Below are 22,141 nucleotides of genomic sequence, written 5' to 3'. Positions count from 1 at the left end.
TAGGCGGATGGAGAAAGTACAGTTTGGATGTAGGAGAGGAAGAAGAAGAAGAAACAGCGAAGCCGGCCAGCCAAAAACACATATTGTAGAAGTGGAGGAGGTTTGTTGCCTCAAGGGAAGTAAGAGTTGTAGCCAGGTTACCACCTCAGATATACTACATGTTGTTCTCTTGTTGTTGTTGCTGGCAGTGTTGCTGCTTGAAGTGGGAGGTGGCACCACAGCAGACTGTTTCACTTTGCTCGCTGCGAACAGGATGCCTACTCGATCTCCTTATACCTGTAACATCACCCCCTCTCCTGCTCCACTGGCTCTAGAGCACCATATTCTCCTGCTATGTACAAACATCTCCTCTCTCTCTCTCTTACAAGAGCAACAATGGGAAAACAACAGCACTTCACAATAACTATGAGCACAATACCTTCATAAACTATCACAAAAATATCTCTGATGGAACAATAGTAACGCGACAGGCTATCAAACCGTATTTCTTATCCAAAAATAAATAAATAATCCTCCTAACAAGAGAATTCATAAATAGTGTAATCGCCTATTTTTTAAAGGCTATTGGCAAGAGATTAAAGGCTCCACGTCCAGCTACAAGATTAGGTACATCTAAACAGGGGTGCAGAAGCTTAAAACTCTACAATTAACATTTTTCCAACAACTTAAAAGGGGGCCACATGCGGGATTCCAACTGGGGACCTCGCTCTTATTAGACCGAACGAGTCCCGAGTGAGCCAAAATGTTACTACTTTGCTAAGCGATTTTTACTCCTCAAGTTCATTAAAAAAAAAAAAAAGCTAATGGTTTACAGGTCATCTAGCTTGAAACTTCAGCATCGCTTTTAACGTCCTCCAGTATATAATGGGTGTTGGAATATACGTTCTAACTGCCAACTTGGGAATAAAGCTTAACCTTATTGTTTATTAATAATAATCGCTTCTATCAGAAAGTTGTTCTATTATTAATTTGAGGCATCAACATAAAGAGAGATCATTGGCATTTCGTAATACAGCTAGCCAAGAAAAAGCAGACACCCATTTCGTCCTGACGGTGATCTTTCAGTACAAAGAACACAATCCATCATCAGACAGTGAGTTGTGCAGGATGGTATTTCTGATATCTTTCCTTGGCTAGCTGCTTTACGAACATCATGTCGAGATCGGAGTGTAGTGTCAGATTTGTGACGTAGTTTTAGATTAAAATGTCCGTATGTTTGTCTATTTGGCTGAGCCCCGGAGTTCTAGTCGTACGTCCACTCAGATTTCATTACCGAGTTGTTTATTGTTGTATTGTCTTTTTTAGTTCCACTTTTGGATCTTTGTCCAAGTAGTTGGTAAAGAAGTTTGACACGTTTATTGTCTAGTTTGTTGAAAAATTGAAGTTGAAAACGTTTATTAAGTTTTTAATTTCCTTAATTGTTTTATTATTAAATGTTTTAGAAAGGGTCAGTCGTACTTCCAACTAATTTTTTTTTTCGTCCTCACGGAACTTTAAAACGTGAATTTCGTGTCAATTACGTTACTTGGCAGTCTTTTTTTTTTTTTAGCTAGCACAGAGGTCGCATTGAAGTTCCTCAGTGGGTTCTACGAATGAATGAAAAGTTTCTAAGCTACTGAATCTGGCCTATACTAGGATTTACTTGCCCGAGAAAGAGAGATGGCTAGATAGATGTTTATTGCTATTGCATGCACCCAGACAAGAGCGTAATTCCTCCAATGAGTGAACTTAAAAGTTCCCAGTGACTTGGTACTGCTAGCTGAGCGCAAGAATTATTAAACTTACAGATTAACTTTGATTAACCACAGCCTAAATATCCTAAGTCATTCTAATCAATTCAGGGAGTATCTATGGATTAACAGAGTTCCAGCAATGCCATTGAAATATTCCAATTCAGGGAGTATCTATGGATTAACAGAGTTCCAGCAATGCCATTGAAATATTCCAATTCAGGGAGTATCTATGGGTTAACAGAGTTCCAGCAATGCCATTGAAATATTCCAATTCAGGGAGTATCTATGGATTAACAGAGTTCCAGCAATGCCATTGAAATATTCCAATTCAGGGAGTATCTATGGATTAACAGAGTTCCAGCAATGCCATTGAAATATTCCAATTCAGGGAGTATCTATGGATTAACAGAGTTCCAGCAATGCCATTGAAATATTCCAATTCAGGGAGTATCTATGGATTAACAGAGTTCCAGCAATGCCATTGAAATATTCCAATTCAGGGAGTATCTATGGATTAACAGAGTTCCAGCAATGCCATTGAAATATTCCAATTTCTAAATTATTAACGAGAAAAATATTATTAGATAGTAAATTAAACCAGTGATACGTCTTCCGAGTAGATTTTGATTTTCACTTTAAACAGTCAACATTTCTGCTAGTTCACATAACATCAATTACTTCATTCAATAGTTTGACAAGTTAATATCTTTAATTATTTATTAATACTAGAATAGATTTTCAATTAAAAAAGGGGGATAAAGAAAACTTTACTTCAATTAATTAACAACAAAATGTCAGTGATTTTCTTTAAACTATCGTCAGACATATTTACAGATAATAAAATAATAAATGATAGCAACATATACCGTGTTTCATACACTAAAGAAACAAACCAAATTAGTCTACTCTAGATGACAAATTAGCCACGTTTTAAATTTAATGATAACTCTAAATCAAGATTTTGTTTCTTATTTGTTCGTATTAAAGGCATGGTTGCGTTAAAATGGCTTAAACTTGTCCAGAATTATTGTCATACATATGTTAAATGTAATTTTCTAAAGTTCTAACTCAATTTTTTTTTATTTTCAAACACCAAACGTTAGAGCTGCATTTGATTCTTATTACTTTACAAAGATTATATAGCCTACTACTTGTAGGTGGTGGCGAGTGTTGGTCAAGTGGTAATGAATGTAGTTTCGCAAGTGGAAGATCACCAGTACGCAGCTACTTTTTATTTGTTATACAAAATTATTTATAGTAAAGTATGAGCTTCTGCCCCGTCCACGATACCTAAATTGGTAGTTGGACGTTAAGCCCCAGCTAAAGAAAGAGGCGATTACTTTACTCTACCCTCACTCAGAAGTACTCTCAATCAAATTTTGGAGAAAAATGTTTCAACTGATAGTTTTTTTTTTTTGCCTTTTTTTCGGCATTAGCTTTCGCCATGCAGCCAGCATCGGAACTTATCACTAGAATATCACTCACTCTCCATTCTTACTTATAAATACATTCGCTTCACACATTCATCCCTCTACTATACATCTATCTACAACTGTAAGTTAGAAATTCACTTGTTGGTAACTATTTTAAAAAGTTAGCTAAAATCATAAGAATCTAGCAGTACGAAAAATCTAGTCTACAAAGTAATTTTCACAAATCAGATCAGCTAATTTCCCTAAAATTTAGAATTTTGGTTAAATATGAGATAATTATTATGCTACAATAGGCAACAAGTCCGTATACTGCAAAAGCACTTTAAAAAAAAAACCAGTTCCTCGCCCAACATTGCTTTTTGATATAATAAAAGTTGTAAAAATACTTAAGCGCAAACAGTATATAAAGTGTAAAGGAAATCCGATAGCACAGTTATAGAATTTGGACTTCCTGTAATGAGTTGGTTTTGAGTTATGCGAAAACAAACTTCTTGCTTTTCTTGCATTGAAGAGAATCAAATTTTGCTATTCGCAAGTTATTGGCCAATTAGCCAATAACTTCGTAAAGGGATTGGACGGAATGTGGTGATTTATTTATACGATTGGTCAATTTCTTTTATTAAGATGTAACCATTCGTAGTACACAAATCTTTTTTTTCAACTACTACATTGTTCAGTTATTTGCTAATTAATTCTGAATAATGTTCCTCACAAAGATAAACCGAGGCCTAGCTGTCCTCCATGAATAATCTAGCGTTACCCTTATTTTGTACTTTTGTATGTCAATTTATTGTAATAAACACTCGATAATAGCATTAATAGATCGACTCTTATCGAATTGTAATTAGATTAAGGAAATTCATTATTTCCTTTTGGCACGTTTAAGATTAAAAAAAAAAAGACGCTAGAACTAGGTAAGGATAGAAAAGGTCAGCGATAACTAAGAATGATGTCACACTCTTCTTGACACTCTTTTGGGCAAATGTCAAAAAAAGTACAACTTAATTAAATTAAGCTGCAGTTTAAGCCTTCAAATGATGTGATTTCGCCTTTAAACGGAGATTCAAAAATTTTGACGAGATATACCTACAAATTATATTATAAGTAAAAAAAAAGTCTGAAGTGGGTTGGCAAAAATTGCTGAAACGTAGATGATTTATTATTTATAATTAAATAAAAAAAATTCGGGGCAACCATTATTTTGTTTCTCTTTATTTAAGGCGCGTCAACACATTTGTAGTCATTGGCGTCCGGAGTTTTTTTTCAGTGCACTGGACAGAGTTTTCTCGTTGTCCACTACCGGGATAGTGAGCTATAAGAAGTTTCTAGGAAGAGAAAACCTAAGTGTCAAAGCAGCTGGATTCGAACCTGGGATTTCCGGATTAAAATCCAGTATACACTACCCATTCAGCTAATCCTGTCCCTCTAACACAGTGGTTCCCAAAGTGGTCCCTACGTACCCCCAAGGGTCCCCGGTATCATTCAGGGGGTCCGTGGGAAATTAAAATTGATTTGGGGGTCCCTGAACAACGTCAGTGGGTCCGCGCAAGGTTCAATATAAAATAATAAAACTATGATCCATTTTTATTATTATGGAAATTAGAGACTAACAAGGTGGCCAATTAAATTTAATCAAAACTAAAAGGGTAATATCTGTGTTTGTTGCAAAAAGTTTTCTGTAAAAACAAAACTTGGGAAGAGGAGAACGTTCTCAGTTTCCAAATCTTTCGAAATTGCAAAATAGAGATGAAGATTTGCTTGCTCACTGTCGAACAATTAACGGCTCTTCATGCAGACCTGAACCAAAGATTACTCGTGGGGATTTGCGGTTGCTACTCACAAACATTGAGCCGGATATAAATACACTCATAACATCTCATCACGTTCATCCAAATTTTTAATTTTTTTAAATTTTATTTTAAACAAAAGTTATAATTTCAATAAATACTTCTTCAACAAAATGCTTTTTTAAATTTGTAAATTTTAGACTATGCATTTATGTACTCGTAGCTTTTTCATTTGGGGGTCCGTGGGCAAGGTTTGACTATAAAAAGGGGTCCATGGGTCAAAAAAGTTTGGGAACCACTGCTCTAACAGAAAACAATTCTGATTTTTTATAAAATTACATCTAAATCACCAATATAGTTTTTTTTGAAACTAAATAATGAATAAATCTCGAGGTTAATTAGAAGTAGGAACTGCATAATTGCAGTTATCGAAAGCTTAAAAGAAAAACAACTTTTTATTAAGAACATATGAATCAAGATTAGAAAGGGCCATCAAAAAGTTGAACAGATGTTGACCTTTTAAACTTTTACAGACTGTCTTGAGTGTGCAGAGTATTTAAAACATTTAAAAAAAAAAAAAATGTCCAACAAATGAAATTTAAATAGATCCCTTTAAACGTTACATTTGATAAGGTAAGTAATTAGCATTTAAAGTTAAGTGTAGGTAATCAAAGCCTAATTATACACGGAGAAAATGGTTCCGTTATTTGTTTAGTTAAGTTAAGTAATTATTCTAAATGATGAGAGTTGAAGAAACTTGTTATTTGGGCTAAATGAAGGGTCAGTGTGTTTGTAAGTGTTTAACGTCAAAATTCACTTCCGTTTTGAAAAAAAAGTATGGTAATACACCCATCTGTCTTTCTCTCACTGCAAATCTCTATTTTCTAAATTCCATTACATCTAAATTTTCTTCATTTGGAATTCTTACTAAATATGGGTTTCAATGTTCTAAATTCATAATACCAAAGCGAAAACTTGTGAACAAAAATGAAATATCAAAAATATTGTTAAAAAAAATCCATAAAATGAATTTAAAGTAAAAACAGTTGTTGCTTCTATAATGAAAATCATAGAAAATCAAGGAAACTTTACACCTAATACGCTCTTGAATTAGGAGAGATTTCAATGACATCAGAAGTGTACTGATGGAAAACGCCTAACTGCTCCATCAAAGATCTTTTCGACAAAAATGAAGTTTCTGAACTCTAACTAATAATTATTTTAAAAATATTTGGTTTGCTCAAGCATACCTTAAATGTGACTAAAGCAATCTCCTTTTAGGCATTGTGTACTTTCATCAGGTCAAATGAATTTCTTCCAAGTAACGGATATTAAATGATATTCAATTCTCACGGCCTTATAAAAGTGATAGACCTGTACAATACAATGAAATGGTACTTAAAAGAAAGCCTACACCCACCTTTTCCCGAAAAAAACCTTCAACGAATGTTTTTCTTTGGAATAGTTTTTCTGGTAAATAAATTAGACCTGGAGGAATGCAATTTGCAAACAGAGTGAATGAGTGCAAAGAAAATCGGATATCAGAAAGAACTTACTTTCCTAGAAAAATGTAAAAATGCTCTTCCTGTTCTGGGATTCCCATTGATAACTTCCGGAATTAATAGTGACAGCCAATAAAAAGCTACCTGCGTATGTGTTGAACATTGGAGGTTTCGATCATTCCTTTCAAGGAGAGGAATTGAAGAAAGTTCATTAAAAGAAGGAAGGAAAATGTGGGCAATTGTCAAGATTATTCCTGGTTATAACACTTCTAGAGAAAGGAAATAATGATAATGGTAAAAAAAAAAATAGAATTCACTCACCTTCGTCTGGAGGGTACAATGTGAAAAGGCAGTGGTAGAGGCTGTGGAGCGGTGTACGGGGGCGGCAGATGCGAGTCCAGAAGATCCGGTAGGCGGTGTTGCCGCCTCCTCCTGTTATTTCTTGGCGGTGGCGGCAAGACTTCCTCCGTTTGTGCTTCCGTCGACGTAAAGGTACGCACTTGTTGTTGTTGGGAGGTCGGCTGTTCTGGTTCCGACGAGCACACTGGCACTACACTCACATTATTATCACTATTCGAACAATTATTAGGCGACGGCATGTCTACATGGTTAAGGCCGGCGGAAGACTGACAATCATAAGGTTGCCATAACAGCCAGGAGAGCGCGTCACCGGGCTGGGGTCCCCATGAACGTGGTCGTCTCCCCACTACCACCTCCGTTGTTGGGCTAGTTACTACCCCTCCGCTAAGTGTTCTGGAACCGCTACGTGCACCTAATTCTTCTTCCATTTCTCTTCGTAAATCTTGTGAAAGTATTTCTTCACGGAGCCGACGTACGCCGGCTTCAAATTCTGCCTCGTATTCTTGCAATCCTAAAAAAAAAAATACCATAATTTTAACCGTTCATAATTACTAATTAAGAGAAACACACTTTCTATGGTCAATTTACAGCATTTACGCATAAACTAGAGATTGCAGTGAGTAAGAAGGCGGCCTGAATTCGCCACTTATTCTCGCAGCAGGTTCTTGATGAACCTTTCGAGAATATTAAAAGATCTACCAACAAAACCTGAGGAGAGGAGATTATGGTGGTGACTGAGTTGACCTCATTGCGTGCACCTTTTTCTCCAGCCAGCACTTGAAGCTTATAATGACACCAAGTTTAAAGTAAATCACTGACGTCATTTCCGCCAGAATCCTATTGCGAAACGTCACAGCTTTCGGCTAACCAACTGTCATCACTTTGGGTTTCAGAGTTACTTCAAGAAACTCATGGAAATATAAAAATCTGAACTTCACGCGAATTCTAGCATCAGCTTTACATTAAATCCTCTAGGCACTCTACTTAGTCTCATTGAGGCTCGAAATACAAGGATGTCTCTTAGGTTCCTTGCAAGGCTACCCTCTAGATCCCCTTCCTGCACAGCCTGGAGATTTTCCACCCTTTAGTACCAACATCCTCTACATGCCAAGTCGATTGATTATTGATTACAGCCTCTATACATATATTTGAACCGATTCATTAATTTAAATTTATACGAGCCTTTCCAAAGAGCTTAGAAAGGTCAAGTAGTATTCCAAATTTTAAGGAAATTTTTTGGATTCATTTTTGAGGAATTAGCGAAGAACAGGAAGTAAGTAAGCAATCAGAAAACTCGTTAGTAGAGAAGAAAACAGAGTTCTGGCCCATGACATCATCAAACACCTCGACTATACCCTCTGTCCTCCTCTCCTTCTAGACATAGCTGGGTAGTACTGGTTTAGAAAGAAAATTAAACACCATTTCACGATTAGTTTTCGATCTCAAGACCTTCACTTTCAATTTCGGTCATCTCTACTCACACAGCTACTATCTACTAAGATCGATGTTAAAATGAACCTGGTTTATTTAATCTATCGATTATAGTTGCCAGTTTCTTTAGCTTCATCTAATCTTTTACTGCAGCATTTTTAATTTTTACATTGTTTTCTTGCTTCCGGTTTAAAGTCAAAGCTTTAGTGTAGAAGCAGCAATAAACCAAACGGAAATCAAGTTTGAAGTTCCTCACAACTTTCGAAGAATTTCAAGATATTTGGCGCACCAAAATGATGCTCTACAAACTTTTTTATTTTTATTTTAAGGGGGTCTTAATTGAAATATATTTAGTTTTCAATTATCAAATATTAAATTTGTTTAGATTATTCTGTTCTTAATTATTGCAAGTTCATCATCTATTAGAAGGCACCAGATATTTGAGGCCACACTAAATTAAGTTTAATACTTCCAAGGGTACCTAAATAAATGAAATTTTGTGGCCGTAAAGTTTTTTAAATGAATAATGGTAATTACAAAAAAAAAGCCTGCACATTACAGAAACTATAAAAATGTTAATAATTCTTTCCAGGTAAAATTTAAAATCAGAATAAACAAAAATTTGAAATTCAATTATTCTAAAATAAAATTGCATCTGTTGTGGACAGTTTGTAACCTCTGTTTTATTTCTGTTTTTTTTTGACATGTGACACTAACAAAGATAACTTTGTTTTATTCATATTTTATTTTAGATTTTTCCTGTTCAAGTAAAGAATAATTTAATTATTATTTGTTTGTTTATATTATGATTCTAGTTGCAATATGGAGGACTAATTATCGTGACTCCTCGGGGAGAAGGGGATCATGACTCCTGAACTCCTCAACCTTTATTGCTCAGGCTTCTTTAGCTGTAAATGGAGGCGATATTAGTTAGCAATTTTCTGATAAAAATATTACTGATTTTTAAACATCAGTTACAAATAAGTTACAAAAGTAAAACTGCTACTGATCTTTATAAAAGAGGAAGGAAAAAGTTTCTTTTTTCGAAGATTCCAAAATGAGGGACTTCCGCCTATAAACTAGGTATTCTTCTGGAAATAATAGGGCAAAGAAGTACGCTAGCTCAGTGTAATCCTAGAACTCTACTTATAAATAGTAAAGTAACACAGACAGAACCGAATTAATTACAACACACTTATCCATAAAAACACAAATATGAACCACAAGAAACTGCTCGGACTTCTACCAATCGCCTGCTTAGTCAGTGCATAAATAGTGGTGAAATGACTGCGTTTTGAAAGCTTGGACTAAATCTAAATATCACAATTTCAATTCAAACTTCATTTGTATAAAGATACAATGTACCTGTTACAAAGGAGTTCCAAGTTCGTGTTCACTTTATAAACTTTGTAAAGTGTAAGATCTTAGTTTTAAAACTTTTTTTTAAAATAATTAAAAATTGTATACATATTTTTCTCTTTAAAATTATTAATCAATTTGCAAAATTCTTCTTTAGGACTGTTACGGAGTGGGATTCTGAAACGTTCATAGACTGGACAGCTGATAAACAGGTGAATTAATGTTTCCGGCTCGTTCTTATTACACATTAAGCAATTATCTTTTGGTTTGATTGTACAAAATTACATTATTGATTTTAAATTTAATTACATAAGGGCCACCCCAATCTTATTTCAGAAAGAATTCTTATACCTTGAAAAAGAAATTATCTAAATATTGTTGGCCACCATTTTGTAATAACTTTTGAGAGTTCCAAAAGATAAATATCACAATTTCTTTGACTCTCTTTTTGGACAAATCTTCTGGTTCAAAATCTTGCTTTCACAATGATGCCAGATCGTTATTCACTTAGATTAAAACGCTGTGGGCCTCGTGACCATAAACTCCAGTGAGGTTGTTGTTGCCTGTGGGCAGCTTCTTCTCTCCAACTCCAGTCAATAAGACTTTCGGTCCGACTCACTAATCAAATTTTTTTCTATAGATTGTGAATAGCTAAAAGAAACAGATGTTCCTAATTCAATATACCTCTAGATAATGCTCCTTATTACGTCACATTATAATGACGTATTGGCTGTCTACATTTACATTTCTATTACCTCATTATAAGATCATTCATTGGTGATGCTCTTACAGACGAACAAAGTGATATGACATTCAAAATAACAATGGTAGTAATATTAATCCATTCATAAAAAGCTCCGAATCACTTTCATTCATATATTTAAATAAGTAGGGGGTAACTTTCAGGCTTACAGCTGTCTGTCCGTTCAGCGAACACTCAATAACAGAATCTAGCATAAACTGCAGTCTGCAGTTAGAAGTATTGAGTGCTTAAAAATAAAGGGTGTTAATGAAAATTTAAACTGAAGAATCTGGTGCGACGACTTTTGTGACTTCCGTAGGTATTAATGACCAAATTCTCTCTAAGTATTTCCTCATAACATTATACAGTTTGTACAATATAAGCTTTCAAAATACCAAAATCTAATCTTACCAAAAAAATGCCTACCCAGACCCTTCCCAGAGATGACACTTTACAGTGAATCTATCTTACCCAGAAGTCTCATAATTAGCACTTCCGGGTTTACAAATAAAAATTATAGATTTACAAATACATATTACACGTACATAGAGATAGAGAAAGAAATGATAGAAAACTGGCCTTTCTGATGATTTTTTTTTTTTTATTTAAGACGGCGCTTTCATCGTCTTTGTTAATAGCGCCTGGAGCCATTTTCAGTGCCTCCGGTAGCCTCCGGATAATGTTCTCTCTTTACGAACAACACTGACTTGAATGTGAGCAGTAAGAGGCTCCAAGCAACAGAAAATCTGGGGGTGCACAGCCAGATTCGAACTCCAGTTTTCCAGTAATCCAGTAACCATTAAGCCAATCCCTCCCCTTAATATTAATATTAGATTCTAGAAGACTGAAATTATAGATCAATAAAACCTTTCTATGTATAAATCCTATTTAATTGATAAGTATGCAATTTTTTTTTAGCAAATAATCATTTATTAAATTATTTTTTATAGTTTTGTGGCAATAAAACAAAAAAATCATCCGTAATTTGAACGAAAACCTAAACAACTTTAGTGAAACTATTATAGTAAGTGAGCGCTTGCTCTATCTATCGGAATTCTAGAAGTACTACTATATTACCACCTGTTAATGTCACCAGACATTCACTTGAAATTTTGTATAAAACGTTAATTATGACACATATGTTCACGTACAACGTTAGTTAATGAAGTTTAAATAAAGTATAAAGATAAATGATCAATATTAGCCACAGTTCCCTGTATAAATAATAATAACGATAATGATAATAAAATCTAAAAGAGATACATTGCTTAACAATTGAGTTACACAGCAAAATTGTGTCGCCTATTTTATCTGAAATTTGGGATAGAAAATAGAATGACGTTATGAAAGTAACCCTCTCTAGATTAAGCCAATTACGCAGCCTCTTATTTGTACAGAACTCGTGTGAATTAATCACATAACTTACGTCATTTTCCACCTTCCAATTAAAAAACTTCTTTATTAAAAGAAACATTTTTTTTTCCTTTTCTAAATTTTATTTATCCTCAATAATATCTTTTGAATGAAATAGAAAATAAAACTACAATATATAATGACAAAATTACATTTATAGGAAGAAATCTGTGGGCCTGGAAATTATATTCACAGTGTGAGTTCCCATTATCCCTGAACAAAAGGAGATATTCTCTTATATCCGGTCGGTCGTTAATTTGCGATTCGTGACGTTTGGCACGTGGTAAATAGAGGCGTCTAATGCTCACAAATGACTCGGTAAAAAGACTGAGCGATATTCAGCAGCGTGGACGAAATCACATTTTCAACAATACTGTACTTTAGTACAATCAAAATAGAAGTTTGCCCTGCAAGATCTACAAGGAGTCAAAACACACCTTTTAGCTACTGTCCTCTAGCTCAGAGTTGTTTACATCTTCTAACCTAGTATTAAGAAGGATTTTTGCAAATTTGGTTGACTAAAAGTTGTGTCTAAACTGAAAATTTTACCAATTTTTGGCGATATTCTTATAAAACGTTTATTAAAGTTGTTGGTACTTCCTTAACAGATGTTGGCCTACAATTTCTATTTTAAAGAAGCATCGTGTCATTTATATGTGCATTGCACTAAATGAATTAAATAACTGTAAATGCAGTATATTGCATGACACTTCATATTCCTGCCCCTCCTTCTGGGAAATTGGCCCATTAGCTGGTGTGTGGCGCGGAGATTGTCTCCTGGCCGTCTGCAATTGGGTCGGCGTGCTTCCTTTTTATTCTACCGTCATTCAGCTTGATTATGTATGAGAGTTTACCTTGCCTCTTTTCTACGACCCCCTTAGCACCTCCTTTAGCACCCGAATCTCCTCTTCTTCTCCGAATGAACGCTTCCTCGTCGATCTGTTACGTGCTCCAGAGGGTGGCTTCACATGAATGCTAAAACCCAATCTAGGCCCAAAAAGGGAGTAATCGTACCACTTCCAATTTTAATATATGTACCGCTACCAAATTTAGATGTTTTTTTTTCCTGGTTGAAAGCATCTAAGTTTAATGCAGTTTACCTAATAGTTTTAACTCTAACAGCTACATATGAAACTAAGATTTCTGCTTGCTCAAGTTTTGGCTTACCCAAATGTTTTCATGTGTTTTAGTTAACTAGTAACTTTACAGCGCCTGAATCATTCAGCATTGTTACCAATTTTCCGTTTATAGATTCTATAATTCTTTATTTGTTCCATGGATGTTTCAAATTCCCGATTCACTTCCTTCACTTGAATCATCCCTTTTTTCTCTAATGCGAGCTCTTCCCAAACTTCTAAAAGCACGAGCAAAAGTAATTTTTTTTTCTCTTGCAAGCACTTCATGGTTCAGGGTGGCAGGGTGTGATTCACAGGCATATCAGAAGCATTGTACACCAGCCGCTTACTCATCGTACATACTTCCAGTTTTAAATCCGGCAATTGTCTTAGTATCCTTGCCTGTGGTTTCCAGGAGGTTTACAGAGTTGCAGTATCCGACAGTTTTATCACCTCTTTTTGCCTCTCTACATTTTTTATTTCTAGTACCAATCAGACTCTGAGGTGTTCCTCCAAATTTTGATCATATCCACAGCGACCTGCTATCGTTCCAAAATCAATGCAAATATTTCTGAACTGCCTCAACGTCCAATGGAGTCCGTCTTGCGAATTTGACTCGTTCAGTTAACTTTTAAGAGGCTCTATCGTAGAAATGATAAAAAAAAAGCTTTTTTTCTGAGCATTACTGATGCCTGAGTTGCTCATCTCTATTAGGCAACCTTTTGTTTGAAATATCCCCAATTCTCATCCTGGTTTCCACCAAATGCATCTAAGCCTACCTTTACCTATCTATCTGTAGGTTTAACTCCACTTCATGTCCTTTTTGATGCCAATGTAGATCCTCGTCACCAATTTTGCTATTAAATATTAAAGTACTGTTGGAATATCTAGCGTAATAACAACAAAAAAGTAAACTCTGTTTGTAATAAGAGTTTATAAATTATTTTTAAATAAATCACATTAACTTGCTTAATATTTGTAGAAGTGTAACTATGTTTTTTAAAAAAGAAAGTAAATTAACCAGAAATACAATGTTACATATCCCTATTGTTACGTTAGTAAAGTAAAGTAAAGTAATTGCCTATTTTTTCAGGCGGGCTTTACGTCCAACTACCAAATTAGGTGTCGTGGACGGAGGCGACTAGCAAACATACTTTACTGTAAATTTCTTTTATTAACCATTAAATAAAATTCAACGGTCTAGACCGGGAATCGAACCCACTAAACCAGCAATACATATTAGCTTTACAGGTCTCGCCTCTAACCGCTCGGCTACCGTGGCGCCTTACTACTGTTACATTATTGAATCACTGTTTCACTTTTTTTTGTGCGATTTCTCGAAAAAAGGTTTGTTTTTATGAGAAATTAGGAGTTCTGGGAGTGTTTTCTCGAAACTGCCGTTTCATTATCAAGTTTGGTCCAGGGTAATCTATATTATTGAAGCGGTTAAATACTCGTATGTTCTATATAATTCCGAGTTTAAAGGAAATTACTTATCCGGAAATATCACGTCAAACAATGAATGTTTTCATTTTTTGAGACTTTTTCCAGAAAATAAGTCCTAAAAATGGTTGCAGGATGTTGTGTGAAAAGTTTTAGGTAATTTAAAACGTTAGAGCAATATTAGTAAGCAGTATATACGTTTTAAAATTTAGGAAATTTGAAATAATTTATCAAATCATTAACTTAAAAATTTGTAATGAGAGAAAATCTTGAGATGTTCGCCCACAACATATTTAAAGAGATCTCCAAATAACATTTACTTCCTGTTTACAACTATGGGAGAACTCAAAGCAACAAGTATTTCCGGTGTATAACAAATTTTTTCCAAAATATGGCTTGCTTTCTCTCATTATTTTAGGAGCAGGTAAGTGACATCTTGAAAATAATTTGTTACCTGCCGCCAGTAAGATACTAGAAACATAATTATTAAAATATTTAAATACGGATAGAATTTAAATTGATATAGTTTAAGGAATTTAATTATTAACATTTTAGCAAAATTGAAGATGAATTCAAAATATGATAACAGTGCAAGTTATGTAGGTCGGATAATATAATACTATATAATACAGAAGTTCATGAATGTATAAATACAGTGGTGTGCGTGTAAGCTCCAGTATTCTAGATAATTTAATATCTTGCAGAATGTAGACAGATAGACAAACACACATTAACTGTGCTCCATAAGCTCCCAAGCAAGCTACAGATGCTTCTTAGCAGTGCCTGTCCCCTCCATAGAGATAATGTAACAAAATACCCAAGATAAACTTTCTGTACCTACCGTCCGTGCAAACTGGTTTATACCGCAAACCTTTTTAACTATTATGTTTAACATTATTAACATAAACGTCATACAAACTTACTAATGTAAACTAAATTAATTTATTATTCTTCATATTAACAAAAAGTTTACTTCTAGCTTTCTTATTAAAACTTCGTCGTCTGTATTTAAAGCATATACCTAATATGTTTTAAAAATAGATGGGTTTATTTAATTATATACTACATGAAGTAATGGAATCGACGACGAATTATGTATTTTAAGAGATAAGCTCTGTAGTTTCGTACTACTGGATTCCCACGGAGATCCCCGGTTCGAATCCAGCTGCTGACGCTTAGATTCTCTCTTCCTAGGCTCTTGATACAGCTCGATATCTGGTGATGGAAAACATTGTTCAGAACACTGAAATAAGCTACGGGCGTTTTTCTTTTTGCTATCGATAAATAATGGGCCCAATATAATTTAGCTAAGAAAGTTAACTTCCAATAAAGTGCTGCAATCCTACGAGCTGAATTTTGAGCCAATCCCAGTTGAGAGATTTTGATCAGTAAGTTACCCTCGCTGGTAAGACCTAATTAAAACATAAAGATTAATAACATGAAAAAATAACTGTCAGTTTCAGTAATGATGTATTTTTAGGAACGAAACTGGCAGTTATTTTTTCATCCTATTGAAACTATGAATCAGTCACCATAAAGTCGCAGTAAACATAAAGATTAGGCTGGCGGGTAGGCGCCACGGTAGCCGAGCGGTTAGAGACGAGACCTGTAAAGCTAATATGTATTGTGGTACTGGGTTCGATTCCCGATCTTAGACCTTGGATTTTATTTAATGGTTAATAAAAGAAATTTAACAGTAAAGTACGTTTGCTAGTCGCCTCCGTCCACAACACCTAATTGGTAGTTGGACCTAAAGCCCGCCTGAAGAAATAGGCAATTACTTTACTTTACTTTTAAAGATTAAGTTTCCAGTGGTGGTGCTTCGCTTTTGGGGTTATTTTGTAATCTCACACACTCGGAGACATTTTTCTAAAAACAATTTTTCTCAAAACGGATATTTTTTTTTTTTGATGAAAACTAGAAATCGTAACTTTTACACATTCTCAATCCTAACCTAACCTAACTTATGCAGATGATACCGCTATACTTTCTCCTCACATTGATCCGGTAACTTCACATAGAAACCTTCAAACACATCTCTTTTCTCTTGAGGAATGGTTTAAAAAATGGAAAATCAAGTTAAATGAAACCAAATCTCAAAATATTACTTTTACTCTCCGCCGCATCACTCTTCCTCCGATCTTCTATGACTCAATTCCAATTCCTCCTGCCAATGTTGTCCGTTATCTTGGGCTTTATTTAGACAAAAGACTGACTTGGAACCCGCACACACGACTTAAACGAACTGAAGTTAACAGGCATTACCGACTACTTAAAAGACTTCTAGACCAACGTTCAAAACTTTCACTAAATAACAAACGACTGATTTACAATTCCATACTAAAACCCGCCTGGACGTACGGTATTGAACTGTGGGTTTCAACGAAACGCTCCAATCTTCACAGAATTCAATCTCTTCAGTCTAAAATTCTCCAAACGCTCCATCGTTAACGCTCCATTTTATGTTTCAAATCTAAGTATCCACACAGACCTGGAAATTCCGTTTGTTGGTCAGGTTGCCGAACTCGCTATAAAAGTTTTCATCAGAACTTGCACTCTCATTCCAATCCTCTTGTCCGCCACTTATCATCTCATCACCATCCAGATCATCCTCCCAGACGACTAAAACGCAAGTGGCCTCGCGATTTTCTCTCTTCTGAGGAGAGTAGCTAATCCTAGAGATGACTTAGGGAGTGTTATCACTGGGTAACTTCTCCCCTCAATTAGTGAGTTTGTAGTGGTATCAGCTATTGACATTGTTACTAATAGTGCATCTAGCGCTGGTGTAACTTAACAAATAAATTAAAAAAAAAAAAAAAAAAAACCTAACCCAACCAAGTGAAAGCAAAAATCAGCAAAGTTTTGGTGGAAAGCATTTCATCACAGCACTCATATCAGCTGTGCAATAAACGCTAGTTGCAATTGATATTTTTTGACTGGTACTGTGTTTCAGCATCATCAGGTGATGATTTCAATTTCAGTGATACTTTTGTGGATGTAGAGCTGTTAATTTATATGGGATATCAAATGAATGCTTCTCGTTTTGACAGAATTTTTTACAGATTCATAATTAACGTAGACCACCTGTAAACATTTTTAATTACTCATTTTGTAAGAAATTCAAAACTTTGTTAGTAAGCAAACGGAAAAAAGATTATTGCTAGTTTTAATCGTAATCTTTCTCCATTTTGGATTAATGAAGTACAAAAAAAGAAATAGATGTGCCAAGTACTACTCCTAAAAATATTTTTCTTTTTATTATTAAAATCATTTTATCCATTTTGAATCATTCATATTTGAATCATTTATATTTTGAATTTAAATTAATGAAATTCTTAACAAAATCCTTTATTTCAAAAAAGCTAAATGGTGTTAATCCCTGGTACATGAAGAGAGAGGCAAACCTGAAACACAGTACTGTATTGCATGTTTAGTGATCCAGTAATAGAACAAGGGGCACCAGGTCTAATTAAGTGTTGTCTCAGGGCCAAGTGACATTGTACTACTCGGCCGTCTCTCTTCTACGTGAGCCGTTGGTAAAGAAGGGATTACTCATATACCCTTAACTGGTAGAGTAATTAAATGCAGCCTTTAACTTGAGAAAGGATATTACCGACAAGGAGGCGGAGGAAGCGACAATGGGGTACTCAAAGAGAACCTCTCCACCTCTAACAAGGCGACTCTAACAGCGAACCTCCATTACTGAAGGCGTCAGATGAATACACAGTCTTATTATACCATTCTGGTACCTACACTTTAATCTTGCCATTTTAGGCCTGCCCCGTTTGTAATTGGATACAACTTCTAACCTGCCAGCAATCGGCAGTCTTATTCTTCTTGCAACATCCTTCTTAATAAACTCCATTTTAACAGAATCTGTTTTTGAACCCTTACGTAGTTCTCTCTTAACGCAGTTTACGTGATTAAATTCTTTTTTAAACTTATTATTTGTACTGAAAAAGAAGTTGACTTCCACATTATTCATGTTCACTAAATAGCCATAGACCGGTAATCGAACCCAGTAACACAATACAATTTAGCGTTAGGCAACCTTGATGCTTTAAATTATTTATTAACATGAGCACACGAAGTTTGTAGTTTCAAAGAAAATTCTATTGCATGAGGGTTCAAACGCGACCAAAAATACCTCATAAGTTAAAGTGTGGGATCTGTTTAAATTCTAAAAATAATTAGTAATGCCCTAAAATTGCTTAAATTATAACAATTGTTGTAAAATTTCCAAAAATGCCAGGGATATTGACGTGTTTTTTTGTTTTCTATATATTCCATAATGATTCATGAAAATACTGTCCAAAGATGAAGTTAAGGTACTTTAGAAAGCCTCTTATTCTTTTCCAAAAGTGTGGAGAAAAAGAAGTAACACATAAGGATGTAAAAATACCTGCCAATTTCAGTCATGATACATTTTTATTGTGCCGAGCTTTCGACCTAGGGACTAGGTCATCTTCAAGGCTGTGGAACATATTTACAGTAGAATCTAGGTCGAAATCTCGGCATAATAAAAACATATCATGACTGAAACTGGCATTAATTTTTCATCCTACCTATGAAACTATAAATCACTCACCAAAAATAATGAACAGAAACACATAAGATTTTTTCATAAGTTTTTAAGGTATTATTCTAACTCATTATTACTATTATTTATTTATTTATTATTAATGATTTAAGGCGCGTCAACATCTTAGGTTATTGGCGCCCGGAGCTTTTTTCAGTGCACTGCCGGCCTCCGGACAGTGTTCTCTTGTTACAGACAACACTATCCATCACCGGACAGTGAGCTGTAAGAAGCTCCTAGGAAGAGAAGCTCCTAGGAGCATTACTATTATTATTATTATTTGTATAGCATTTCTTTACTTGTCCACTCATTTTATTCGTAATATTATTGTTTTCTCAGATTATTATTTTCATTTAATAATTATTACGCTATTTATCGTTAATAATTTATAAACTTACATTTTGGTATCTATCATAAGCTGTAACAATTATGTACTTACAAATTATTACTACCTGTATTAAGAATTATTTATTTTCATAATATAATGAAATTATACATTAATTACTTATTTTATATTTGTCTATTATTTCTCTTGTATGTATATTTGTATTTTGTGTCAACTCTTTGTTGGAGAACTGCAAGCAATAAATAAAATAACAAATAAAACTGTCTAAAATTACGAGCTGAAGTATGAATGAAATGTTAGGTACTTGCTGATTTGTGTAACTTTTGCCGTTCAATCAACCCTTATACTTAAAAAACAAGAGAAGATTACTAAATCACACGAAAAATAACAACAGAAACCCAATCTAGGACGAGCTGAATACAAAATAGAAACATAAACCTCCATTATTTGAATAGATCACGAAGTCGTCACAAAATGGACCACGACTCCGTCGTACAAACACCACGGGCAGACCTGCACACAAAATGAAAGAGATATATCTCTCAGTTAATTTTGTTAGCCCAACCATTAGCCGAATGGCATACACATAGAGCCATTTGTGTGGGTAATTATTTAACAATACCATTTAGGAGTTGCACACTAGGACCAATCAGTTTTTTAAAACGTTATTAGAGTTTTGCCCTTTGGAAAAATGCTGTAATAACGGATTCTATCAATAACCATATTTTCCTTTAATGGTACGTTTTTTCCACCACCAATTTAAAATGATATTTTGAAAACAATTGGGAATGAAAATGGATTATATTCTGTTTCCATTTTAAATGGTTCAAAAGAAATTGTGAACAAAATAAATCACTGAGAGAAAGTATAAAATTGAAAATAAATTGATCTGTCTGTATAAACGGCAACAAGGTAATTTGACGGAATTGAAGGGTTATTTACAGTGTAAATGTTCTTTAGAAGGTCTCGGGCGTCCCCGTGGATTTTCTAGTCAATCAACACAGCACTTAGAATGGCAGCCTCCACACTGACATGTATTACAAAAAGCTCTCCGTTACTTAAAGTGTCTTGTCTTGCAAGTAGAGGAAGGCAACTGAAAATCATTTCGAAGAACTTACATCAAAAGGAAATTGATTACTCGAAAACACAATATGTTTGATCGAACGGGTTAACAAATCTAATTTCTTTAGAAGCATAATAAACGAGATCGAATTTCGTGTAAATGAAGGCTCTTTTCTTCAAGGAATGATTTTTATTGTATAATGATTTATTTGGAATGGGATCTAGTGCCTGGGTTCAGTATAGATCAGTTTTGTGTCTCCCAACTGATGCAGCAAGGGATCCAAAATCTAGCAGGGTTTTATGACTGGATGTCTACCACAAACAGTTTTAGAACCGAATCTTCCTAGGATGATGACTGCGTCATGAGATGCATTGAAGACTCCCCCATCTCTAAGAAGAATCTGCAGAGCCATCGTGCGGTAGACCTATCTTTTTCATGATCTTTTCCAACAGTATGCGAAGCCTATTTTTACTGAGAACGAGGTACGCTTCAGATCTCTTCTTGTTTTTGTTTCCGAGGCAGATATTTGCCTGTCTCATCCGTGCGGAACAGGAATTAGCTGTGTCCCTTGTCCTTCATGAGCTTCTTTTATAGAGGCCTAACGCTTATTCTACCAAATATTTCGAGCTCCTTACCGGAGTTGAAAGACTGAATCTAAAAGCAGCAGAGTAACCAGGCTGAATCGCTGAAAAACTGATGTAAGTTCTGAAGTTCTTTATAGCATTCTCGCCACTAAAACGGTGAATAGTGAATAAAAGGGTGGAATACAGGAGAAAGAGGAAAACCTAGAACTCTGCAAGGAAGAGAACCTGCAGCGGCTGAAAAATGATGCACTAAAATTAATAGCTGGTAATCTCTTAGGATGGATCAAAAGCGTGGACAGAGAAGGACGTTTGAAGAGCTTCCAGAAGGTACGATTGAATTGGGTGCAAGATGTAGAGGTTTCTGCCCCCGATTAGGTGGAAGACAAGAGGGAGAACAAAACAAGGAAGGAAGTGTCCTTAAAGAACAGAAACCAAGATTCTAAAAAAAAAAGGTTACCGAAGTTAAACGCATAGATGAGAACAACTACTTAAAAATAGAACAAAACTTCAAAACAAGTACTTCGAAACTCAAACACTACACAAATACAACTTCTAGCGACAAAACGAGAAAATAGAAACACCAGATCTTCTGGAAGCCAGTCTTAACAACTTTTCTGAGTAAACAAGAGAGAGACTGAGTCGCAGTGTTACGTCAGAATTATAAATAACCGCATAATGAATAGTCAATAAGGGTGGATCTTAATTAAGGTTACAAAACACCTGGTCTCGGTTGTTAACAAGTTGAACATCTTTAACGTAATTTATTCAACAAGATGTTTCATTTAATCAGAAAAAGAAAAGAAAATGATAATATTGGTTAAAAAGGGGGAACAACGCTTAGATATTGATTTAACAGCTGGGTGAGAATTTCTGCAGACAGAGTAAATAACATCCTGAACTTTGGGATGGAGTATTTACAGAAAATAGAACATTTAGCACATTTCTTGGAAGTTTTCTTAAGTACAGGAGTTACAAATTAAATGCAGTTTAGGAATGACTGATCAGACCGTAGAGGTAATGTATAATTTCTTGAACGTTTTGCGGGTTTTCAAAAAGTTTTACCTGAATCAAATATCTACTTTGATTTCGTGTTATTGCTACACTGTCTTATAGTAAATTTTCTGTTAAATAAGACTGCGCCATTGTTTTTACTTCAACTTTATTGTTTTTCCATTTTTTGGAACCATCACTACATTCCGGAGATGGGTTCAAACCCTGCTGCCTGCTGTCACAGTTGGAAAACTTAATGCC

General features: G+C 34.8%; 1 protein-coding gene across 9 annotated transcripts in view; it reads right to left on the bottom strand.

Annotated features, from left to right (window-relative positions):
• LOC141450413 (uncharacterized) overlaps positions 1 to 22,141 on the bottom strand; it is a 645,025-nt gene that overhangs the window by 254,579 nt on the left and 368,305 nt on the right. For all 9 annotated transcript variants that reach the window (XR_012456100.1, XR_012456102.1, XR_012456101.1 and 6 more), the window contains one exon: positions 6,777 to 7,326. Coding sequence is in view for 5 of the 9 variants with exons in the window: in XM_074120843.1 (XP_073976944.1) it covers positions 6,777 to 7,326 (550 nt within the window). In the remaining 4 variants the exon portion in view is untranslated. The remainder of the gene's footprint in view (positions 1 to 6,776; positions 7,327 to 22,141) is intronic.

The sequence above is a fragment of the Rhodnius prolixus genome, unplaced genomic scaffold (genome assembly GCF_049639745.1).
Source record: "Rhodnius prolixus isolate KJV_2025 unplaced genomic scaffold, Rpr scaffold_2, whole genome shotgun sequence".
Lineage (NCBI taxonomy): Eukaryota > Metazoa > Arthropoda > Insecta > Hemiptera > Reduviidae > Rhodnius > Rhodnius prolixus.
This window is presented reverse-complemented; position numbering and strand designations above follow the sequence as displayed.